Source organism: Anarhichas minor, unplaced genomic scaffold (assembly GCF_050575085.1).
Source record: "Anarhichas minor isolate MPS153535 unplaced genomic scaffold, ASM5057508v1 ptg000046l, whole genome shotgun sequence".
Taxonomy (NCBI): Eukaryota; Metazoa; Chordata; class Actinopteri; order Perciformes; family Anarhichadidae; genus Anarhichas; species Anarhichas minor.
In genome coordinates, this window is record NW_027466492.1 from 682,613 (window position 1) to 705,369 (window position 22,757).

The window sequence follows — 22,757 nt, forward strand, 5'->3', positions numbered from 1 at the left end:
TGTTGAAGCTCTGACGTGCCTTAAAAGAGGCGTGGCTCTATGAGGCCGCTAATAGTCCGCCTTCAGACAAGTGGGGCTGACGTGAAGCCACGTGACCTTTATAGCCAATGTTAGCATTTTACTTCACGCTTCAAATATCATAAAAGTGGTGTTCACTTTCACGAAAGGTGCAAGTATCAGAAGCATTTGTTTGCTTTTTGTCGAGGGAACCGGTGTGATGACGTCACCCTGCAGCACACTAGTGATATCTCGTCATGAAATCAACTGAGGCCTGATGCAAATCTATTTATTTTGGTATTTTGGTGGGTAAATGAACTTTAACTTTCAGTGACAGGAATGTCTTTCAGCTTGTGTGTGTGTGTGCATTATCAGAAGCTGCTCACTATGTTCAGAATGGATTTTCACACAGACTAAAACGTGAACCCTAAAACAATAGCATATATCTTCATTCACACACATGACTATCTCTATTCATGGGCGGTATAAATCTAAACAAAGCTGCTTTTCTTTTATTAATCTGTTACTCCTTCCTGTGTGTGTTGTGCCGAGTTATCGTTTCAGAATGGAACACTCGCAGCACGAGGTGGCTTCAGGAGCGCTCTGCAGTAACTAGGAAATCAAACATTGATCCATTCAATGGGCCGTCTAGTGGAAACAGCGCCGTGTGTTTAATGAAGGGAGCTACGACGTGATGAGGAAGCAACACAGAATAAAAACAACAACTCGCTGATTGCCTCAAAAGCAGCTCGTGTTCTTTTTCTACCCTAGAAGAAGCATTCGTTTTCTTACGCCAGTTACCTCTATCAGCTGGAATAGTTCAGGTAAAAACACTATGGTACAACTAAAATACAAAGAAGGCTGAAACAGGGGTAGCATTTAGTCATCTATTCAGTTTAAAGTGGGTGTGTCGTTGTCTCTTCCTGCTTTCTTAACCACTGCCTCAGTCTGACTCCGTTAGTCATGTCTGGTCTACAAAACAACTCAATGAAATGCAGAGCTTTGATTATCTGCGTGCTGGAATCAACCGGGAGAGCCGACTCCATCTCTCGTTGACAGTGCTTCAAAATTCATCACATCTCTCTCTAACAAACCAGGAAACAAATCATAATAATAATAATAATAATAATAACAACAAAACAATCACAAACTTGAGATAGCAAAACATGAAAACTGATGTATCTCTCTATGTTCATTGTACTTACACATGAAAATAAGGAGGAAATCAGAGGACAATTCATCTGTAAAAAAAAAAAGAAAAAACACAACTCCAGTGTTTACCTTTTGACTTAGTGTACGTTTGCTTGTTTACAACAGGAAGCTAGAATTGATATGGCTACAAAATAAAGTCTGTCTGACTCATCACTGAGTCAAAAGTGTTTGTCCCTCAGTAGTAGGTTGTAGGTGTGACGAGGGTAGTGTCCGAGTCTGGGATCCGTCGCGGCCTCAGTCCTTGTAGTGAGGAGATCCGGCTTCCAGACCGTCATAACAGTGAGATTAAAAATGACGATCCGCCAGTCTCTAAAAATCAGCCAACGGGCTCACGGCTCCTTCAAAGCATCCCATTGGTGTGCAAAACCCCAACTTCACACTTAAAATCCAGGTATGGTCCAAATGGAAAAATAAAAAACAGCCGCAATCTTTCCAGGTCTTCAATTAAAACCAAAATGTTTGAATGAAATCGGCTTAAATCACTCGACGGGCAAGTTGTGGCTCCTCTGCTCCCACACGCATGAGTGAGCCATGAAACACTGTCATTAACAGTGCTGCCAACTATGTTTATACACATACATGTTCGCACTCACACACACACACACACTGCCTTATTGCCTCTTATTAAGGGAATACACTCCCCACAGTTCAGTGATTCACATAAAAAAAAGAATACTCCTGCACACCCAGTTTGCACTTTGCAGCTCACGGCTCGTTCCGAGGGCGTCGCCTCGAAGCGCAGCCCTCTCACCCCGTGACCTCTGACCTCTGCGGGCCACCTCTCTGTGTGCAGGAGTATTCTGTTCCATCTGAACCTGCGCACGCCGCCCCTCCAGGGTCCGGAGGTCTCATCTGATCCTGTTCTGCCTCATCAGAGGGACGATGCAGGACGGCGGACCGGCCTTCGTCAGGAAGGGGTGTTTGAGAAGCTCGCTGGCCGAGGCCCTCTGACCCGGGTCTCGCACCAACATCCTGTCCAGGAAGCCCTTGAGCAGAGGGGAGACCTGGGAGAAGATAAAAGGAAGAGTGTTATTAACACCTTCATGCCGGTTTGTAAAAGGGTAATTAATGGGGAACCCAAACAACCTTCACTTTCACCGGCTTAAAGGCTGGAGAGCAGACTTATTCCTCTGTAATCTATGTCACACACTTCTGCTTAACCACGGCTTCATTTAGCTATCTTAGTGCTTTTATGAGTTGAATGTTAAAGCAGTAGTGAGGATGGTGGCAGCAGTGCTGGGATCTGTGCCAGGGCTTGAGGTGACCTCATAGAAGCCCATAAAGAGGACGATAATGTAAAGTACACGGGTTACAATCAACGTGGCAGGTTGGGTTCTTTAGAAGCTGAGGAGTCATGTTATAATACAAGACACTGTTTTCTGTGCAACTGATTTTGTTGCTTTAGCTCAAATGTGTGATGTTATGACGACATCCCTGACACCCGCTGCACACAAAGTGCTCTGTCAAACTCAAGCTTCTTGTCCTTGTACCTTGTGCAGGTTCTTCAGTTTGGGGGGCAGGTTGTCTCGGATCATTTTCATGGCTTTGAGCGGCGGCTCGTTGAAGTACGGCGGCTCCCCGTCCACCATCTCTATGACCATGATACCCAGAGACCAGATGTCCACCTGGACAGAGAGACGGACAACAAGCAGAAGAGATGTCCTCGTTCAGATGTTTACGTGACAAATAGCAGTGAAATCCTGAGGGAACGGGGAGTGTTACCTCCGGTCCATAAGGCAGCCTGGATATGAGCTCTGGTGCCATCCAGTATGGTGTTCCCACCAGAGACTTCCTTCTTTGCACTTCCTTAGACACCTGGGCACAAAAGCCAAAGTCTGACAGCTTCACCTGCAGACAGAGACATAGGGAGACAGAGAGAGAGAGAGAGAGAGACAGAGAGACAGAGAGACAGAGAGAGAGAGAGAGAGAGAGAGAGAGAGAGAGAGAGAGAGAGAGAGAGAGAGATACAGAGAGAGAGAGAGAGAGAGAGAGAGAGAGAGAGACGGAGAGACGGATGAAAAAGAGAAATGGAATGAATGTCAAGATCATTTTTCACAGAAAGTACAAAACAAGGCGACAGTGACAAATACTTTTTAACATCCCGTTTGTGTATTTGAGGTTGGAGAACTACAATAGTTCTCTGCATCTACTTTATGTATATATTTTAATATACATTTAATAACAGTCAGAAACTTCCCTGATGCTGTTACACCACCAAAAAACAAAGCCAGGTCATTTCTTTCTTCAAAGCCCAACATCACAAAGTGGGTTGAAAATCAACAGAGCAAAGGCCCCTCTGTCCTCAGAGCCTTCACTATACACCAACAGTAAGATTCAGGAGAGACGGATGACTGAATGATACATAGATTGTGAACATATTTGAAGAATGGGACGGTAAGGTGTCCAAACTTTGGAGGAATATGTCGTGCAGGTGGTTTGATCGGAGTGCATACTATCATAAATTCTTTCAGCATAGTGAATTTCACTTTAGATTATGGACGGATGAAGAAAAGTAACTTCTTTTCTAAAAAAAGAAAAAGGTGCGTTTCAGCAGCACAACTAAATATATAAATATTGAATTTGGGGATGTGAGGCACAGCTTATGCTTCAATAGTCGAGGGTCCAGTCCCTGATATTCTCTCCTCGCTACCATCCACCCCTCCTTCTGAGAAGGTTTGTGCATGGCTGGGTATCTACACAGAGAAGCAGCCCTGGATGTTGCCCACAAGGCCGACTCTCAGCCTCAGAAAGAGAAATGAAACAAACCTGCGATGAGAAGCGCTGCACACACGTACGAACAACTCACAGATGAGACCTCGTTATATGATGGCTAACAATGACGGAGTGAGCTTCACAGACGACACTGAAGACTTTAACACGAATCTAAACTCGGACGTTACAGTGAACCCGAATAGAGATGCAATGTCTCAACACTATTTTACAACACACACACATTTCATCAGCCAGCACACAGCTGCATTCAGATACGAACACACCCTGCTGACAAGAAACACTTCAGGCTCGGCTGAGTCTGCTTCCCCTGTCAGTCCAAACCGCAAACCCAACCCAGCCCTCTGCGTGAACCCAGAGGTTCGTTCAATAAATAATATTGAACGAGGAGCAGCTCACAGTGTTTGGAAAGAAATGCACGTCCAAACGTTATTTGAACACAATAGGACATAAAGAAACACTGTGAGCTTTACCTCGTTCAATATTATTTATGATCATGTTAAAGACCGTATGGCTCGTAGAACCTGAGGTGCGCTCTGTGTGGAGGTGAGCTTAACTACATCTAGTCGGTACCGCTCCACCTCCAGCACCAGCTCCGGTTCCTTCCCCACCAGAGAGGTGACATTCCAGGTCCCTAGAGCCAGTCTGCGATGCCTCGGTCCCCACCTTTGCCTGCCGCCCGGCACACAGTCCTGGGAGACGCTACCAGGAGCTACTGCCGCGGACAACACAGCTCCCAGGGTCACAGACACCTCCACCAGGTTAAGGTGGCCGTTCATTTAAAGATCCGTACATCTGATTTAACCAGTTTTGTCCATGCAGCTTTAAGCCTTTTACACACACACAGAATAATGCGGCGAAAAAAGCAGTGTGAGTAAACAAGGTTGTTTTTTCTGAGCTTTTGCACTGGAAATAAAGGCATCAACCAATCACGTGTTGCGGAACTGGTTGAGTTGCAGCTATATTTATAAAACAACACGAAGACTCCGCAAACGTTATTCCTCCTTTGGACCTTGACAAACCGCTCTTACTGGACGTATCATATAAGCAGGCGAGTCACACCCCCGGTGTGTGAAGGCCTTTCCTGAGATCACTTTGACATAGTGCATAGTCTCTGAAACACTGGGTGTCCTCTGAGAAACTCATGAGCAGGAGTATGAGCAACATGAAGAAGACCCTGCAGGGGCTTCTTTTCTGCCTCAGACAGCACAACAACTGACTGAAGGCGGTCAGCAGGATGTGGTACGCTGTGGAGAAAACGACTCATTTGTTCCCTGAAATTCACTGAATCGTTTACACAATAGGGAGTGACCAATGTGGGCAAATAGGCTCAAGACATTCCGCTAAAGGCTTGCCTCATTTTATCGGCCTTGTTGAAATGATAAAGATGCGGTTGAAACTTCCGCTCAGCAGAACCACACATCTGTGCGGATTCAGCAACTTCTGACACACAGAGTCGCCGTCTTCTGTGTCCACGGCTGACACACCACAGTGCAAACTCAGACCCGCTTGTGTGTGTTTGTGTACCGACTGACAAACACTTAAAGCACAGTTCCTTTTTGCCCTCGTCTCGCTGTGCAACCGAGTTGGTTTCATTTTCATGTAGAAAGCAGAAACTTGCTTGTCAACAAGCAGGAAGTGACCCGCCTTAGTTCTACAGTAGCGGTTAACAGACGGGCATTTAGTTCCTTTTTACGAGCCTTTGTTCTTGCAACGCTGGGTGACGTTCTGTGTTTAGCTTGTGCATCCTCTGAGAAACACGCTGCCCGTCCTGCTGTGACTAGTCAAGATGTCTGCAGAGAGAAAATGCTTATATTCTGGTAAAGTGCTGAATCAGCCACAGCGTTGTGGTTTAACATGTAAAAGCAGATGCGGGATTACTTTCTCCTTTTAAAAGGGAAGCTTTTTGACAGATTTATTGAGTCTATAACGCCTTTCATAAAGGGCTCTTCCTGCCTAGAAAGAAATAAAGATGCAGCCGTTTTCTTCGATGTTCTTTTGAAACAGGAATTACCATCTCGCAGTAATAAACCTCTGCCAACCAGTCAATTGCAATTTACATCCAGGTCTGTCCAAAATGTCATCACTTCACCATTTTATCCTATTAGTAATGTGTCGCGGAGGGATAAAAAAAAGTAGCGTCAAGGGTGTGGTACGTACGCGTCCATCATGAGTGAGGAGGATGGAGTCACTCTTGATGTCTCTGTGGATCACGCCCTGTGTGTGGAGGACGGACAGAGCCTTCAGGACAGACAGACACACCGTGGCGATCTGCTCCTCGTTCATCCTGCAGACACCAGAGAGATTCACACTTTTCACCACCTCTGCTCGTACACTTGTGTTAGTGCCGTTTTTTGTTTCTGGTTCACTCTACAGTGAGGTGCGATCCTTTCTGACACCATATTGATGAGATGTAGCACCCAGAAAGAAAACCCTTTGGACATTGTGTCAATGTTTCATGCAGACGTAGTCATCCAAACATGTTGCATGAATCTGGAAAACTGTCATAATAATCATTTTGTAACGCGTGTTGTGAAAAGATGTAAAAAGACACAGGTCGTTGTGGTCAGTGGTGGGAAAGTACATTTACTCAAGTACTGCACAATTCTTAGGCACTATTACTTTACTTGAGTATTTTCTTTTCATGGTACTTTGTACTTTTACTTCATTTTTTTACTCTATTACATTTATTTGACAAGTTAAGCTACGAGTTACTTTGCAGATTCAGATTATCAATACAAAATATAAATCAGCTAATACATGGTGATGTACTATTACAGATTAAAGTAACCAGCAGTATATAAAGGAATTCATATATATATATATATATATATATATATAATATATCCTTTTTTTGTACTTAGGTAGTTCAAGTATATTTTAATACTAATACTTGTGTACTTTTACTTAAGTAAGACTTCAAATTCAGGACTTCTACTTGTTAAAGAGTATTTCTACACTCTGGTATTGCTACTTGAATTTATTACAATATCTGAATACTTCTCATACAAACATGGTGATATATCTCTACTAGGCAACACTGCCCCCTTGTGGAGGAACAGAGTCTTTGTGGTTTAGGGCTTTAATGAGGCACATTTAAAGCAGGACACAGAGTAATGGAGAGACGGTAATAATAAATAAAATGTGTCACATGATGTATTGATTACATGGAATAAAAGGTCACATGCGAGGCCCTACATAAGTGATTCCCACCTGGTGTGTGTCACGATGTCGGTGAGCGCTCCGCCCTCCAGGAACTCCATGACGACCCAGAGCTCGTCTCCCACCAGGTAGCTGTTGTACATCTCCACCACGTTCTCATGGTGATAGTCCCGCATGATTACCACCTACAGTTACCGTGGAAACAGAAAGACAGACAGGTTTGTTTACGTTGGCAACGCAGGAAGAGAGAGACGTGTGTCTGTCGGGTCGATGCTGCGATCGATCAACAACCGTCGGAAACAACTGATGACTCAGCGGATTAAAGTGTCTACATGTAAAGTGGCAACTAATGGATCTGTATGCACCACCATCACCACTACTACTATTACTACTACTATTACCACCACAACTACTACATGAAAGTAATTTATACTGACAACAAATCAAACTCTTTTGACGAGAGGCGTTGTATGTAATTCAGTGGTTCTTTGGTTCTGCTGCTCCGCTGTCTTCATATGTGACATGTATGTCGATAAAGCGTGGAACGTACATTTAGACTTGTTTATGTTAAATTCTAATATTTATATACAGAAGAGAAAAATACGGCAGTTATTTCATTGTGGTTTAAAGACTAGTTAGAAAAAAACAGACCGGTCATCTGTTTGCAATGTTCGGTTTGTTGTTTTCAGAGTTATAGAGGTGTTGATTACATGTTGATTACATGTTGATTACATGTTAATTACATGTTGATTACATGTTAATTACATGTTTTAACATCGTGGTCATAAGTAAGGATGGTGCTGTACTGAACTGCATTGTATTGAGAGTTGTTTTTAATATTCAATATTGCCCGTTGTGTTTGTCAACAACAGTTTAGCACTAAAGCCAAATAAGCAGAGAAAAACCTTTTAGGGTTTAAGCCCAATGAGAGATAAGAGCCCCGCTACATGAAGACGCCTGTATGTCGACTGGAATGACTGTTTGTTGTCTGTTAATGAATGAATGACTCTCTGTACCCAACAGAGCCTGAGAGTCCATTTTATCGATATATAAAGGGAGGGTGTGCTTGTATGATTATGCTGTTATATCATCATTACATCAGTGGCATAAAATGGTCTCAAAATGACTTTAATATTTATTGCAATTACCTCTGTGGCAACATAACGTCCAACAAATAGTAGTCATCTTGAAAAGCTCACTCATTTATGTAAATATGGAAGAAAAGAAACGCCTCAATATAATGTAGTCCAGAACAACTATGACCGCAGCAATAAGTATATATTTGAATTTAAACATTGATATCGTTTGACGGGAGAAGTTTTGCTACTTATTTACCTTAAAAGGTATCAAGTACCAATACCGAGTCACAGCACGGACTAGCTCCTGAACTCTTACCTCATTGAAGAGGAGTTCTCTACGTTGTTGCTTCCTCAGGTCCATCTTCTTCACGGCCACCAGTTTCCCGGTGGTCTTCACTGTGGCGATGCACACGATGCCCGTCGACCCCTCCCCGATCTTAATGTAGTGGTCCAGGTAGGTTCGCGGATCGCCCGGGTCCACCACCATCTGTAGTGCCGCTCTGAACTGCTCGTGGGAAACCCTCTGCGGCTCCCTCTGCGGCGAGCGGCCCTGAGACGGAGCACCCGGCGCTGGGGGCCGCGGGGCCGGAACGTTGGGGTGCTGGGTGTGAGGGTGCTGGGTGGCCTCGGGGGTCAGGCTGGGGTGGGAGGTGTGATGAGGGTGCGGGTGGCTTATGGGGGGCTTGGAGCTGGAGGAGCCTCGGCTGGAGCCGCCAGATGGGCCGTTTTTAGGGGAAGAGTCCTGGTGTCGAACCGGCTGGAAGAAAGGGAGCGTCATCACAAACAGAATGTATAATTAATATAATGTAGAGGAAACTCACTTTTCAGGGTTGAAGCTGCAACTAGTTATACATTGATAGCTTGCATCATTGAAAATATTGATAATAATATGTATTTAATCCTCTATCACAGAATATCTCATTATATTTAACAATGTTTTGTCAGGAAAATCCATTAGGACATGGCCAATCAAAGTACTTCATCACATTAATGTAAAGACCATACAAAACATAAAACATCGCTGCTCACCGATTTGAAAAATGACCTTCAATGGTCTATATTAAAAGGGAAGGTTACAGCAGTTTGAATGGAGTGGGGAAATCTTTGATTTTTTTCTACATGAAAAATACAAACAGAAATCAAAGCCTGGACCATAGAAAGTGTATTTTAATTGACTGAACAGTTTAAATTATCTTTTAAATACATCCCTCTGAGAAGCACGCTGGCACAAAGTTGTTCTGTTGTAAAGAACGCCCTGAACTTAACCTGCTTGACATTATCACATAAGCACCACCAACAGCCTTCAGTGGAGATAATTGGTTAATTCTGACCTGGAGAACACAGAGCAAAGTGATAAGATCTACCATCCAGCAGCCTGCGGCTCAATTAGCACCCGTCTGCCTTTTTCTCTCGGTCAATAGCTTCCCTCAGCGCTGCAGTTTTCTCCTCCTGTCTATCCTGGCAACAGCCTGTCTGTCTCTCTGTTCATGCTGCCGTCCCCACCTGTCCTGTGGGGCTGCGTCCGCCCTCGCTGTCCGTCCTCGGGTAGGTGTTAAATGGCCGCGTGGTCTGCTGGGCAGTCTTCATCGCGTCCTCCGTCACCGGCAGGTTTGGGGTGCGGATGTTGGGCCCGGAGAGAGGCCTCTTGTCTCTGGGAGACTGAGGGCTGCCGTCCCGCACCGTGTAGCTGGACTTTGGCCTGAGGTCCCCGGGTTGATCCCTGTGAGCCACCTGCTCCTGAAGAGAGGCAGGGTTTGGGTGAGAGATGGGCGGTTTATCAGGATGTGCGAAAGAAAGAACTGAGACAGGAAACGTGGATTAAAAATGAAGAAAACAAGCACACTACAGGGTGCAATCCTGCTGCAGTGTCAAATTAAACAAACTCAAATCTCTCGTTAATGTGGGAAATACCAACACGTTTAATGCTATTGGTCTGGAAGATCATGACTGCAAGAAAGAGAGCCAGATGAGTCCTTTGAACAGCAAATAATAAATCTTGTTGGGTTCTTCTTGAGTCCTTACCTGACCCCGTTCCCGATGCTCTCTGTCTCTATGAGGTGGAGGAGGAGGGCCGGAGCCAGGCCTGTCCCTGTCCCTGGGGGCCCGGCTGGGCTCTTGGCCCCGGGGCTGCTGCTGGGGCCGGCCCTGGTCTCCCTCATCCCACTGAGGACGGAGCGCGCGTGGACCCTGGCGGTGGTCACCTCCGCTCTGGTGGTGTTCCGGTCTGGGTTGGTCTCTAGAAGCAGAGCGATGCAAAGGTCAGTGCACATACTTGGCTTGTATTGACAGAATCTCTTTGCTTTGATGATGATGATGATGCTGACGCGCTGCGGTTGAACTACTCACCTGTCTGGGTGTGAGTGGTGTCTGTGGTGAGGGTCTCCGTTCTCCTGCCCGCCTCCTCCTGAAGACCTAGAGTCCTTGCGGGGCTGGATGGGGGGGCTGCCCCGTCGCAGGGAGTTGGAGCGAGTCACGGACATGGTGTCGAACTCGTCCAGCAGCCAGGTCAGAGAGCCGTCCACTCCGAGCTTGCTGCCACGTACAATTGTCTGGAGGGAAAAGAGTGAAGAGTGAACCAGAGGAAAGGCCTGAGGATATTATTGAAACAAATGCCATCATCAAATCAGCATATCGGTCCCATTCTTTATCAATTCCCTCTTTCTGTGTGGAGGAAAGTAGGTCTACACAGCTGTTCAACTTGACCGTTGTTAAAAATTAGGCTTTTGAAGACCGAAGTACTGCAGTGACCATGTGTTAAAATTTGGGTGGCTACACATCAGTATCTTGAGTTATAATCAGTCAAAATACAGCTTGGTCAAAATCCACAAACTAATAAACATAATTCGTGACATTTGAGATAGATTATTATTTTTTTTTTGGCTCCTCCCACCTTGCGCGGCTCTACAGTAGTGATGACGGTCGCGTCGATGAAGGGTTTGGGCCGTTTGGCCGTATCTTCGATGAGCGACTGCCATTGCCGCGGCAGCCCGACGAACTTCTGCTCCTGCTCGTCAAAGTCTGTGTGCACGCGATGCTCAAAGTTGGACGGAGCGGAGATCTGGATGCGAGACTTCTTCTTTTTGGTGAACATGATGGCGGCCGTGGCAGCTGCAGCCTAGCATCAGACCTGCAAGGGAGGAAGGAGGAAAGAGAGGGAGGATTAGCAGGAAAGACGAAGGAAAACTGTAATTCTTCCAAGTGGTATATGTAACACATGCATGCAGGCGGGCACAGACAACTTCAGAAAACACATATTATACCTGAAAACACACCTGTTCAAATAGTATTTGAACATATGAATCAGTATTTAAGATTTGCTCCAGCATTTCCTAATGACAACACAACAAGCCCAGACATCAGAGCAGCGCCCTCAAAGAGCTGCTTACTCGTCATCACTGGCTACTTTTCTCGCCGCCTCAGCCCCACTGTGAGTAGGGGGTCAAAGGTCAAAGGTCACAAAACTCATGGTTACGATCGTATCGCTTTTTAGAGTCACGGATCAGCAGAAAAAGAAAGGTTGCAAATATGACTTTTAGAGATTCCCCAATACTGTTACATACACACTAACGGACTGTCAATCTGTGCTTGTCACGTTCAGTACATAGCATAGTGTATTTTGGACATGATTCTGAATAAGAGTGTGAAAGTGAGAGGATGCCTCTGACAACTTTCCCCAGCCCTTGTATCTAAACACACTGCCTGGTGACACTTCCCTTTGAGAACAAATTTCAATTTTATGGCTGCAAAAGAACTGGCATCCATGATGGGGTGCTATGAATCCCAAAGAAAGAAAGAAAGATAGAAAGGTAAAAAGCTGGATGGATAGATTTAAAAAAAGATAGACCGACAGAAAGGTGCAAGTTAAAAAGTAGAAAGTATACCCTTTAAACATGGGAATGCATGCAAGTGTGTCAACTTCCGTAAGGTGGGCAAAATGTTATTTTCAGTTGTAACTTATTTTCCGCTAATCACTGTACAAAAGGGACTAAAAGTATGAATAATATCTTTACTCCTGTATACACCAAACATCAACTAGGGGGACAAAATATTAGACATGCTAAAATAACTACAGCACAGTACAGTGTCACCACAGAGTGCGACCTCAGATTGAGTAAACGACTTGTTGACAATGCAGGTCTTTTTGCACAGAAGACAAAGTACTGCCCCCCCCCCCCCCCCCCGCCCTGGTCGAACAGGATCTTTCTGGTCGGGGTTTGCAGGCATGAGCGTCTCCGATTGGTTCTTTAAACAGCGTACTGCTTCATAAAACGAGGAAGTAATCTCGTATCGATTTGGGACGGGGGAGCATTTTTCTTTGTTTAAAAACATAAGTAAAGTTAGGCTTTGTCGTCGACTTCTCGACTCATTTAAGAAAAGACAGAAAAGAGAGAGAGAGCGATGGCGTGGGCGATAGAAGAGAGGCAGCGTGGTGGTGCTGTGAATGAGAGAAAAACGTGTTTTTCTCTCATTGTTTCACGGTTGGTACGTTCTTAAGCACAAATAAACAACCATCAAACACTCAACAGATGACTCACTGCCTCATATTGTTCTACAGTGAGTCCATAACAGGAACAAGTGCATCATCAAAGTCATCTAATCAGTATAAATATTAAATTCTGCTGCTATTGTGGTTGGCTCGAATAAAAAACCCTCAGATGGTGGAGGATTTCTGAGTTTACAAAGTATCCTGTGAAGCACTGCTCACCATTTCTTGGCTTGTAAATAGCCTCCCTCTCAACCATGCTGCTTTGTCGTTGGGCATCAAAAGAGACACTCCCAGTACTCAAACAGAGGCCCGCTGGTGTGTTACAAGCAGACCAGAGGGGGCGACAGGAGTGGTGGGACAAACACAATGTTCTCTTCTTGGTTTTTCTACAAAATACTTCACCAAGAACACAAAAAAAAAAAAAACAGAGTGAGAGGGCGATCTGGGCGGGTCATGAGTTAGAAGTCATGAGTCATGGTTCACAGTCTGCAGCGTTAGTGAAGCCTTTCACAGCACGAGTGTTTGAAGTGGAGCCGGACCCGCCCGGCAACACGCTGAGAGAAGTGAGGTTCACGGCCATGACAGCACCGACACGGAGCTCCAACGCAGCGTTGTACTACAAACAGGCCAGAGACATGAGGGTACTTTGCTAATGTGGAGATTTATCTGCAGACATGTTGCACAAGTGTTGTTGCGCGTTGCGACGGGTCAGTGAAGCAACACTTATCCTCAGCATGATGTTTCTATGGCTCAGCTAAATGAATAGCTTTGCTTATGAATTACTATCAGATGTCATAGCTTTTTAATGAGAACACATAATGAGAATATAAATCACAATGTGCTCCAGGGACTTTTTTAAAGTGACAGAGTAGCAACTCGGTCATTCTATCATGTTGCGGTCACATTAATCCTCAAATATTTGAGCATGTTTTTCATCACATCTAGACCTTTAATAAATCATATCAGATATTTCACTATTGACGTAGTGCCGGTATGTTCAACGTACATGTTCAGTTACTCCACCAAACTAGCAACACTGGATTTTAGATCTCATAACAGTGAGGTTATAACACTGGTTATAAATGCATAATGAGTGTGGTGACAACAGAGAAGACTCTGGGACACAGATAGTAACTACTGGCTCATGAGAGTACAAAATGAGTGGTGGCTGAAGAAATCATATGACCCACAGAGCACAATAACATAAACCAATATGTCATGCACCCAATGATTAGGTCTTCTATTAGCAAGAAAGGAACCGTTAGGGCTGTTGGTGGTGATGTCTTATTGAAAGAATAAGGACCTTCAGCAAACTGTAGATCAGCATGAGAAATGGCCACGAGGGGATTGAGACGCTGAGCGTCTCATAGAGACAGCAGTCTGGCTGTGAACCGCGGAGGATTGTGGCTGTTAAATCCGGGGCTTTTAGGCTGCATCTGGAGATATCGGGGACTCTTAGCTCGAGTGATTGCAAGATTTTACTGCTGCTGTCAAGAGCCAAGACGTGATAAAAAGTTGAACTGTAACTAAGGCTGTGTGGTAAACAGTAAACAGATTACAGAGCTCTGACCTCACAGGGCTTTATTTGAGAAGCAACTTAATTTGCTTGGTGGCACGTAGATGACTTGTTTGTAGTACGAATAAACAGAACTGTGTGGGAGGGCTTTACATCACATTACAGTCATTTGGCAGACGCTTTTATCCAAAGCGACTTACAATTCAGATTCTATCACATTTCTACACCGTAGGCACAACTACAGGAGCAATTTTGGGGTTAAGTGTCTTGCTCAAGGACACATCGACATGCGACTAGCAGAGCCGGAGCCGGGGATCGAACCGCCGACCCTCTGATTGAAAGACGGCCCTGCTATCCACTTAGCCACAGTCGCTTTACATCACAGTCGCTTTACATCACAATGTGAGTTTGGGTGTGCAATTCTGTGACCGATAAATGCACATGAAGGGTCAGGATGTCGAGAGGTCGACCCATAGTGGATTTTTAAACACCAATAAAATAACGACAGTTTCCAGCAAACAATCCTTGACTGTTTTACAAACTGTTGAACTGACCAACTGAGTCAAAGTAATAACACCTAAATTTAATAAATCTGGAACACAACTTCAAACCAACCACACATGTTCCTGAGTACATAGAATATCACTGACCACTAAGTCATTCGTTTCATTTCATAAATATGGACGTAATGAATTAAACAAAAACACACAGACTGAAGCATCAAATGGCTCAGACAGCAAAGACACAAACCGTGGATCAATCAGTTTTTAGAGTTGACCGAACTACTACTGAAACCTCACAGAATATCACCAAAAAAATAAAATAGTGAGGTGCGACAATAAAACAAGTTAGATTCCGCAAAAGTAAAATAGTGTACTGAGGTCAATCTATTTTTTTCCCAGAATAAATTGAAACATTAAACCATATTTGCAACTTTTTTACACCAAGAATTGAAATTAATTTTAAACTTTTTGAGATCTATCAAGACATGGAACCTTGTTCCAACAACTTTGAAGCAAAAGAACAAAGCATAAATGCTAAAATAATACATTGTGATTTTTAAATATTACCGTAACATCTGTGCCAATAAAAGCGCACACAGAAAGCTCAAAGACAAAAGTGCCTCCACTGAGTATAAATCATGCCCATCAAATGGGGCGTGGCTTTGGACAGACAAACTCTTTGAAACTGAGGATGGAAACAGAAGCAGAGCTTCACTGCTGCACCGCGCCGCCCACTCAAACAGAGTTAATGCTCACATACATGCAGAGTCAACCAGAAGCTATAAAAGGGCCGCTCCTCTCACAGAGCACAATAAGCAACCCCTCCCTGAACACAGCGGTCACTGTAGTCATAGCTTCCCTCTGTGTTTTACCCTCCCACTCAATATCCATCACTATCCCACCACTCCCCTCGACCTCTCTTTCTGCTCTCCTTCCCCCTTCCTCCCACTTCTCCTCTCTCCCCCCCTCTCTCTCCCTGTATGCCTGGTTGAACAGTGAGAAAGCCTGTCCGGTCTGCGGGTCCAGAGCCAGGCTGATGAGCCCTGGATGAAGCTGCTGTCCTCCGGTCTGATTCAAGTACTGCACATGGGTGGTCCACGCTCGGAAAAACACACCGTCAGTCACAACAACACTATTTAGCTGTAATGATACAGTCGGGAATGAAACGGGTCTGAATTGGATTTATAAGGGCGGTGAATTTGTGAGGAAACATGCTTTTTGATTCTACTTATTGATTCCAGAGAGCAATTGTAAACCTACCATAGCACAATGTAGAGTGTTAGTAATAAGTCAAACACATTGTTGTCACTGCACAAGAAACTAATTCATGCAAGCAATGACAAAGTCATTTATGACAAACAACGGTAAACACAAAAAAAATGGTTTTCTTTCAACATAATTGTAAAAAGAAAAAAAAACACTAAATTTGAATGATGTGGTTGAAATCAAGATAACAATGAGAATAATTTTCCAACACTCAAAATTACTGTATTCAAATTCTGAACTACTATGAATGAAGAAAAGAATCTGACTTTCTACAGTGCAGTTACATATTTGGATATTTGGAGAACTTAACGAGCAAAACGTTTGTTCTCTCCAATGTTTTATTTAAGAATTAAAGATGTCCACATATAAAATATAATTACAGCTTCTCAGAGCACAGTTCTGTCATCTTGGTGATTTATTTATTTATTTTTACAGCACCTGCTGATTACAAACGTTATCCTATTATCGACCCAGTGGTGACCTCACATTAAGTGAGTTACCAGTAATAACCCTCTGATCACATCAGGTCCACCCGGTCATACATTGTGGGAAAAGCCACACTGTGAAAACACCTCAGAGCGTCACACAGCTCCTCCCTCCGCTCTAATGATTTTCTGTCTGCGGCTCCATCGAGCCACACCGTGCACAACTATCTCCCTAAGAAAACACTGACAACACTCGGCCAATACAAACACACTTCAATGAGCCAAAATAAATCTTTATGGCACCGGGTGATTCACTTAATTTCTCATCTCACCATGCAACAAACCATCGTTCATGAAAACAAAATCAGGGAGGAAGACCATCAGTCCTGCTCTTGAGAAGCAAATCATTCTTCCATATAAAAACTAATATTCACAAAATACCTAAAAAGCTCATGGACTGAATACCGATGCTTAACTTTAGTATTCTGAACACTTTTTCAATTACTACAAGTTGGAAGATGTAATAAGTGTCTTTTGTCGAATGAAAACAACTTGAATGAATGCATAGAAACACTCTTGTTCACATAGAGGCCACAACGAGTCATACATCCTTACATTTTACAGCTGACCACATTTACAGAGTTAAGGCAGTATATGGCCTCTCAATGACAACAACAGTACACAAAGTCCCCAGCCAAGGCAAAAAAACATTAAACATTACCAGGCGGTAATCTCTCTCACGCTAGATTTAATATAGAGTTGTTTTTGGTCCCTTCATCAAAGCTACAAAATGAACGCACGGGTGTTAGCTCTTCACTGAGACACTGATTCAAAAAGTGAGATGCCCAAAAGCAGACAATAGGGCTGTTCAGGTTACCATTGTTGTTGTGCTGCTCTTACATTAGCTTGCTAGTGCTGAATCAGGGGTGATAATTAATAGCCTGTTCTCTCACTACAGCAAACATGCAAACACACAACCTCTCACGCTCACACACAACTCTCCCAGATTTACAAAGTGCTGTGCAAACATGGTGAACACTTTGTGACCTTGGTACTGACTGCTGACAACCATCAGCCTGCTCACAACAGTGGTGGGAAGTACACAGGTAGTGCACTTAAATACAATGTTAGGGTGCTTGTACTAGTATTTAGTCCTTAGCATTTCCATTTCATGCTACTTTATACTTCTACTCTACTGGAGTGGACTAAATGAGCTTAAAACGGAGTTGAAACTAGCTCCACCTCAAGCGACTACAACTGTAAAATGCTTCCCCTGCACTGATGCATCAGTATTGTAATAATGTAGTCATATCATGTCCTAAATCAGTCATAGGGAACCTTTTACAGCACAATGAGTCATTTCAATTATTTGATACTTTGCTGATAATATGGACTTTTGATTGAGAGGGATTTTGAATGCAGGACTTTTACTAATAATGGAGCATTTTTACATTGTTGTAATGGTAAGATCTGAATTCTTAACAAAACTGTGCATGTGTAACAGTGTCAGCTTCAATATGAGACTTGGTGTGCCTGTTGACATCTGACTGATATTATAGTAAATTAGGTGGCTCAGACACAGAGCTCACATGACATAAAACTGCATCACCCAGCTAATATAACAACAGGTTAACAACAGATCTCAGTCATTTCATCAGAGCACATACATGCTGAAGAAGATCTGGTCAAAACAGAATATCATACATTTATGGATTATACTCCTGATCATCGGGAGTCCAAACAGTTAGTCTACACAGGACAGGAGGCATTTCACGTAAAGGTAGGACTTCATATCAGGGGACTCGACTCATGGCTGAAGAAACAAAACCCCAAGTATGTTGAATGTTTACAATTTGAAGGAGCCGTTATCATTTAATCTCTGCATATGTGAGCCCTTAGTATAATCTGTAAATATTATTCTTTCGTGTAACATCCAGACCTGCGATTCAGAGGACTTTGGATTAGATCATTTTTATTGAATCACATCTGTTCCTCATTAAATTAAGTAAGGGTTCAACAATTCTCACAACTCGGAGATTTAAACAAAACAAACAAAAAAATCTAGACAAAATTAGATATTTGCTTTGTTTTGCACATTACTAAAGGAATGAATCCTACATATCAAACAGGCCTCCTCCCTAAATCCGTAAACCTGATTCTTATTCTCCCAACACTCAAAAATGAAGCAGAGAAACTACCGACCACGGGCAGCTCCATATGTATATCTCAGACCAAAGAACATATACAATAATGAATCATAGGTCATCATTTATAGTCTCAAACTACTTTGTTAAATAACATAAAATGCATGAAACAAACTTCCTGCAGAAGAGAGCACAAATACACAACTTCCTACAGAGTTTGAACACAGTGACAAACAGGGAATCGCAAGCTAAATATGCCCCCCCCCCACCACAAGTGTCACCAACACCTGTGCAAAGAGAGACGGAAGCCCGGGAGTCCAGCAGCTGCATCTACCGTCACCAATACGAGAGTCAGTACCAGGTCTGAATGGTGAGAGTCGGTCAGAGGAGAGCGAACAGTTCCCAGCTGTCGATGTGAAACACGGATCGTTCTTCGCTCCCTTCACACAAGGAAAACAATAACGTTACTATGCCCCCCCCCCCGCCCCCCCCTCCCTCCCCTCTGACTCACAGCTAATCCACGCGGTGAGATTTTAACAACAGTGTTGTTGTCGTGGCCCAGATTAACTCTCGCTCGGTGCAGCAGCTGCGACGTTACCTGAAGTTGTAACGACAAAACTCTGGAGTTAAAATATATAATACAGCGATAGAGTGTGAGAAGAGTCTCCATTTCCTGTCGGGATAACTCACTTGCAGTCACAGGTACAGCGACACGCTATCCACCTGATCTCATGTCAGCGCTGAGGAAGAACTCGGAGGAGAAAACAGACTCTGGAGCAACAAAGTTGTTTCCGTGAAGAAGTTAAACTCATTCGTCGTCACGTCTTCGTGGAAGGAAACTAGCCCGGTGACAGATAACGGCGGTGGGCGTGTACAACATAGACGCGAGTATATTTGAACACAGAAAAGCACCGTAGCTTTGGGCTGCAAATACAAAAAAGTGTGTCGCATTCCTGTGGTTTCAGCTAGATTTGGCCCAGTATCATGACGTCACCGGAGGGGGCGGGAACCATTAGCGCGAGACTATTAGCGACGTCATGTGCTGTCAGATAAGGCTGAACGTAAGAGCCTTATCTGACACCTTTCTCTACGCTCTTCCTTCCTGTCTCACGTAACACACCTGGCTCTCACAGGTGGACTGTTACCTGGGCCGCAGCGGTGGAAGAAGTATTCAGAGCCTTGACTGAAGTAAAAGTACCAATACCACAATGTGAAAATACTCCACTACAAGTAAAAGTCCTTGATTCAAAACCTTATTTAAGTGAAAGTAGCCTATAAGCAAACTGTACATACAGTACTAACAGTACAATAACTCATTCTGAGGTGAAATGTCTGTTACTGTAATATACAGTGAAGACATGTAAACTACATGTATCTGACAGCTAGTTACTTTGCAGATTCAGAATAATACAAAATCCAAACCAACAGAAATGATGATGCAATATGTGATAGATGAAGAAAAAACTTTATTGACTTGATTAGAAATTCACAAGCTACTTTTACCAGTTCCAACATGTGAGTGATGTACATATGAATGCATCAATACGAATAAACCAAGTGCTACTTTTAGTTTAGTACATGGTCTTAATACTTCTTCTTCCACGAATTAAATATATTTATTTTACTGTTGATGTTTTTGAATCCTTTATATTTAATCTAGAACAACACATCATATTTTATTCCTCATACGTTTGTGAGGAGCACGTATCTCTATGAAGAAAAACAGCTGTTTTCAGATTTGTGACTATGTATTTTCCAGGCTTCAAAATCAACACATCTGGAGATACTGTAAAGTAACTAAAACTGTCGGACAAATGTAGTGGAGTAAAAAGTACAATATTTACCTCCGAGATGTAGTGTAGTAGAAGTATAAAGTAGCATAAAATACTTCTACTACAAAGTACAAGTAGCTTGAAGAACTTAATGTAGTCCTAAACCAAAGGATCTTCAGCTTGCAATGATAAATAAAGCAAAAATTAAGGAAATAACCGATTAACTTTTCGTTGATCTAATTCTTTCATCTCTAGTTGATTTGAAATGTCTAAGTGTCAAACTGAATCTACTTAAGTGACTATTACTGCTACGATAGTAAACAGCACATGAATGCCCCAAATATAAAATATGAAGTCAATACTTGCATTGAATGATTGAGCGATATAAACATCAGGAGAGGACAATAAAGGGGAGGGGTGGTGAAAGTTTCTTCTTCGTTGCATCTCCGGTAAGACATTTAGGTTCGTGAGGAAAGGAGAGTTTTACACGAAAGCTTTTTCATGACATGTTCATATGAGTCACTTTGTATCACAGCAGGTTGTGACACTATGGCTCAAATTATTACTATTTATAGCGCTGTAAGGCAGGCTGCTGTGAAATGCCATGTCTGCCTGCTAATATAAACAGATCCATCACCAAAGACATGACACGGGACACAGAGATGGTCGAGGCTAAACACAACAAACCTTTGGGCAACACTGGCTACAGAACTGGGCCAAATACTGACTCTGTGTCGTTGTTATGTTGCTCAAACAGCTGAAATAGTGGCAACGTTTTAACTCACATAATGTGAATAAAAAGCTTATTCCAGAGGGATACTTCAAAGAGATTTACTGTCATGAACACAAGATCACAGACCTATTCTTCTACATTTTATAATGTCAGTGCCTTCCTAAATAAAACTAAAGGTAGTAAATATGCTTGACTTGTGAATGAATAACTGAACAAATATGCGAGCTGTTGTAAAATGTAATCACAACCCTCCACACTCTCTTACATCAGAAGGTAGCAATTTAACATCAAAACGTAGATTAAAACACAGTTAATAATAAGAGTTCTTTATTAAAGCCAGCCGTTGTCTTATCTATCATCTACCATCCAACAGACTCCAAGGGTTCAGCTTCAATGAGGAAAAGGCCTGCTGACACTCCTTTGAGAGTAAAAATACAGCAGGAACAGGTCCACTCCACGTATCAGAGCCAGACAACACACAAACCGGCCAATCCCGAGGCCCAGTTCAAACAAAGCATGCAGTGTTGCAGCCAATGACGGCTGACTTCCAGGAGCAGGTTGTGGAATGTGGAAAGGTCAACGATAAAGAGAGCGCTTCGTGGATCACACGAGCCGGAGCACACATAGTTCACCGCACACATGCTCAGACAGACTTCTGCTTCACTTACTGACAGAAATATCATGATCACAAAAGTTCATGAGCTGCCTGCAAGTTCACGGATGAACGGGCTGTTAAAAGTTGCCACACACATAAACACACAACACTATAAACATATAAAGAGAGAGAGAGGGAGAGATCAGGGATACAGAGCAATGCTTATGCAAAGTTGTTCTGTGAGTTTGAGCACAGCTGCAACACTATGTACTATCTTGCAGGTGCAAGATGAAAAGAAATCCCAACACCACCAGTTATTTTTTTAATCTACAGCCAAGACCAGCAGCCAAAAACACAGACAGTCTGACAATAAGATCACTGTCAACATGTGGAGATACGTGGTTTTCACTGGAAAGGAAGGGGATGGAAAAAGCAAAAAGTACAATATTGGCCTCTGAGATAAAATGGAAATACTCAAGTTAAGTTCAAGTACCTCAAGTTTGTACTTAAGTACATACAGTACTTGAACATGTAAATGTACTTCCATTCCACCACTTGTACTCGATGACTCATCATAACTTGTTGGTGCTCCATAAACACAACGTTAAGTGTCTTGTTGAACATCAAACATACTGTAAAACACATGATTCAGTGCAGCACCATCATTACACGCTGATGGCATGTCGTCAAAAACGGAGACAATGAGGTGATGTCGTAGTGAAGCGAGGTCACACGTCACATCAACCTGCCGGTCATTAGTGAGGCCGCTCATCACTGCGTCAGCTGCTCCGAGGTTTACTGTCTGCGAGGCTGCTCTGCCAAATACAGCAGCAGACTGGTGAGTGTTATTCAGGGCGAGTTATTGTGATCGGATGCTGCTGAAATACACCAACTGTGAAAATATGTGGAAAGTGATCGTGATTCTCCTTCTACCGCTGCGGTGTAGAAGCCACAGACAACAAGTATTTAAAGTTTAGACGTGCTCATGCCCAAAAAAAAAAAAAGTTGCATTCAGTTCCTAACTATGGAATTCTACACCTTCCTAAAAAAAGTTAACATTTCTTCATGTAGTTTTATTATTTAGGATAGTTTAAGAGCACTTGAGTGGAGAACATACTGATTTACAGACCGAGCACT

General features: G+C 43.2%; 1 protein-coding gene across 9 annotated transcripts in view; it reads right to left on the reverse strand.

Annotated features, from left to right (window-relative positions):
• Nucleotides 1-270: 270 nt before the first annotated feature.
• Nucleotides 271-22,757, reverse strand: part of pak4 (p21 protein (Cdc42/Rac)-activated kinase 4) — a 28,076-nt gene continuing 5,589 nt past the window's right edge. For 4 of the 9 annotated variants that reach the window (XM_076112070.1, XM_076112075.1, XM_076112077.1 and 1 more), the window contains exons 2-11: nt 11,071-11,307; nt 10,527-10,729; nt 10,203-10,416; nt 9,684-9,917; nt 8,497-8,937; nt 7,153-7,286; nt 6,100-6,226; nt 2,932-3,057; nt 2,700-2,834; nt 271-2,213 (exon numbers count right to left, since the gene is read on the reverse strand). In XM_076112070.1, the coding sequence (XP_075968185.1) occupies nt 2,058-2,213; nt 2,700-2,834; nt 2,932-3,057; nt 6,100-6,226; nt 7,153-7,286; nt 8,497-8,937; nt 9,684-9,917; nt 10,203-10,416; nt 10,527-10,729; nt 11,071-11,271 (1,971 nt within the window). In that variant the 5' untranslated portion in view covers nt 11,272-11,307 and the 3' untranslated portion in view covers nt 271-2,057. Of the gene's footprint in view, nt 2,214-2,699; nt 2,835-2,931; nt 3,058-6,099; nt 6,227-7,152; nt 7,287-8,496; nt 8,938-9,683; nt 9,918-10,202; nt 10,417-10,526; nt 10,730-11,070; nt 11,308-12,885; nt 13,149-18,807; nt 19,003-19,031; nt 19,119-19,210; nt 19,684-22,757 lie in introns of those variants that run through there. The other 5 variants (XM_076112072.1, XM_076112073.1, XM_076112071.1 and 2 more) reach the window with 5 other exon arrangements.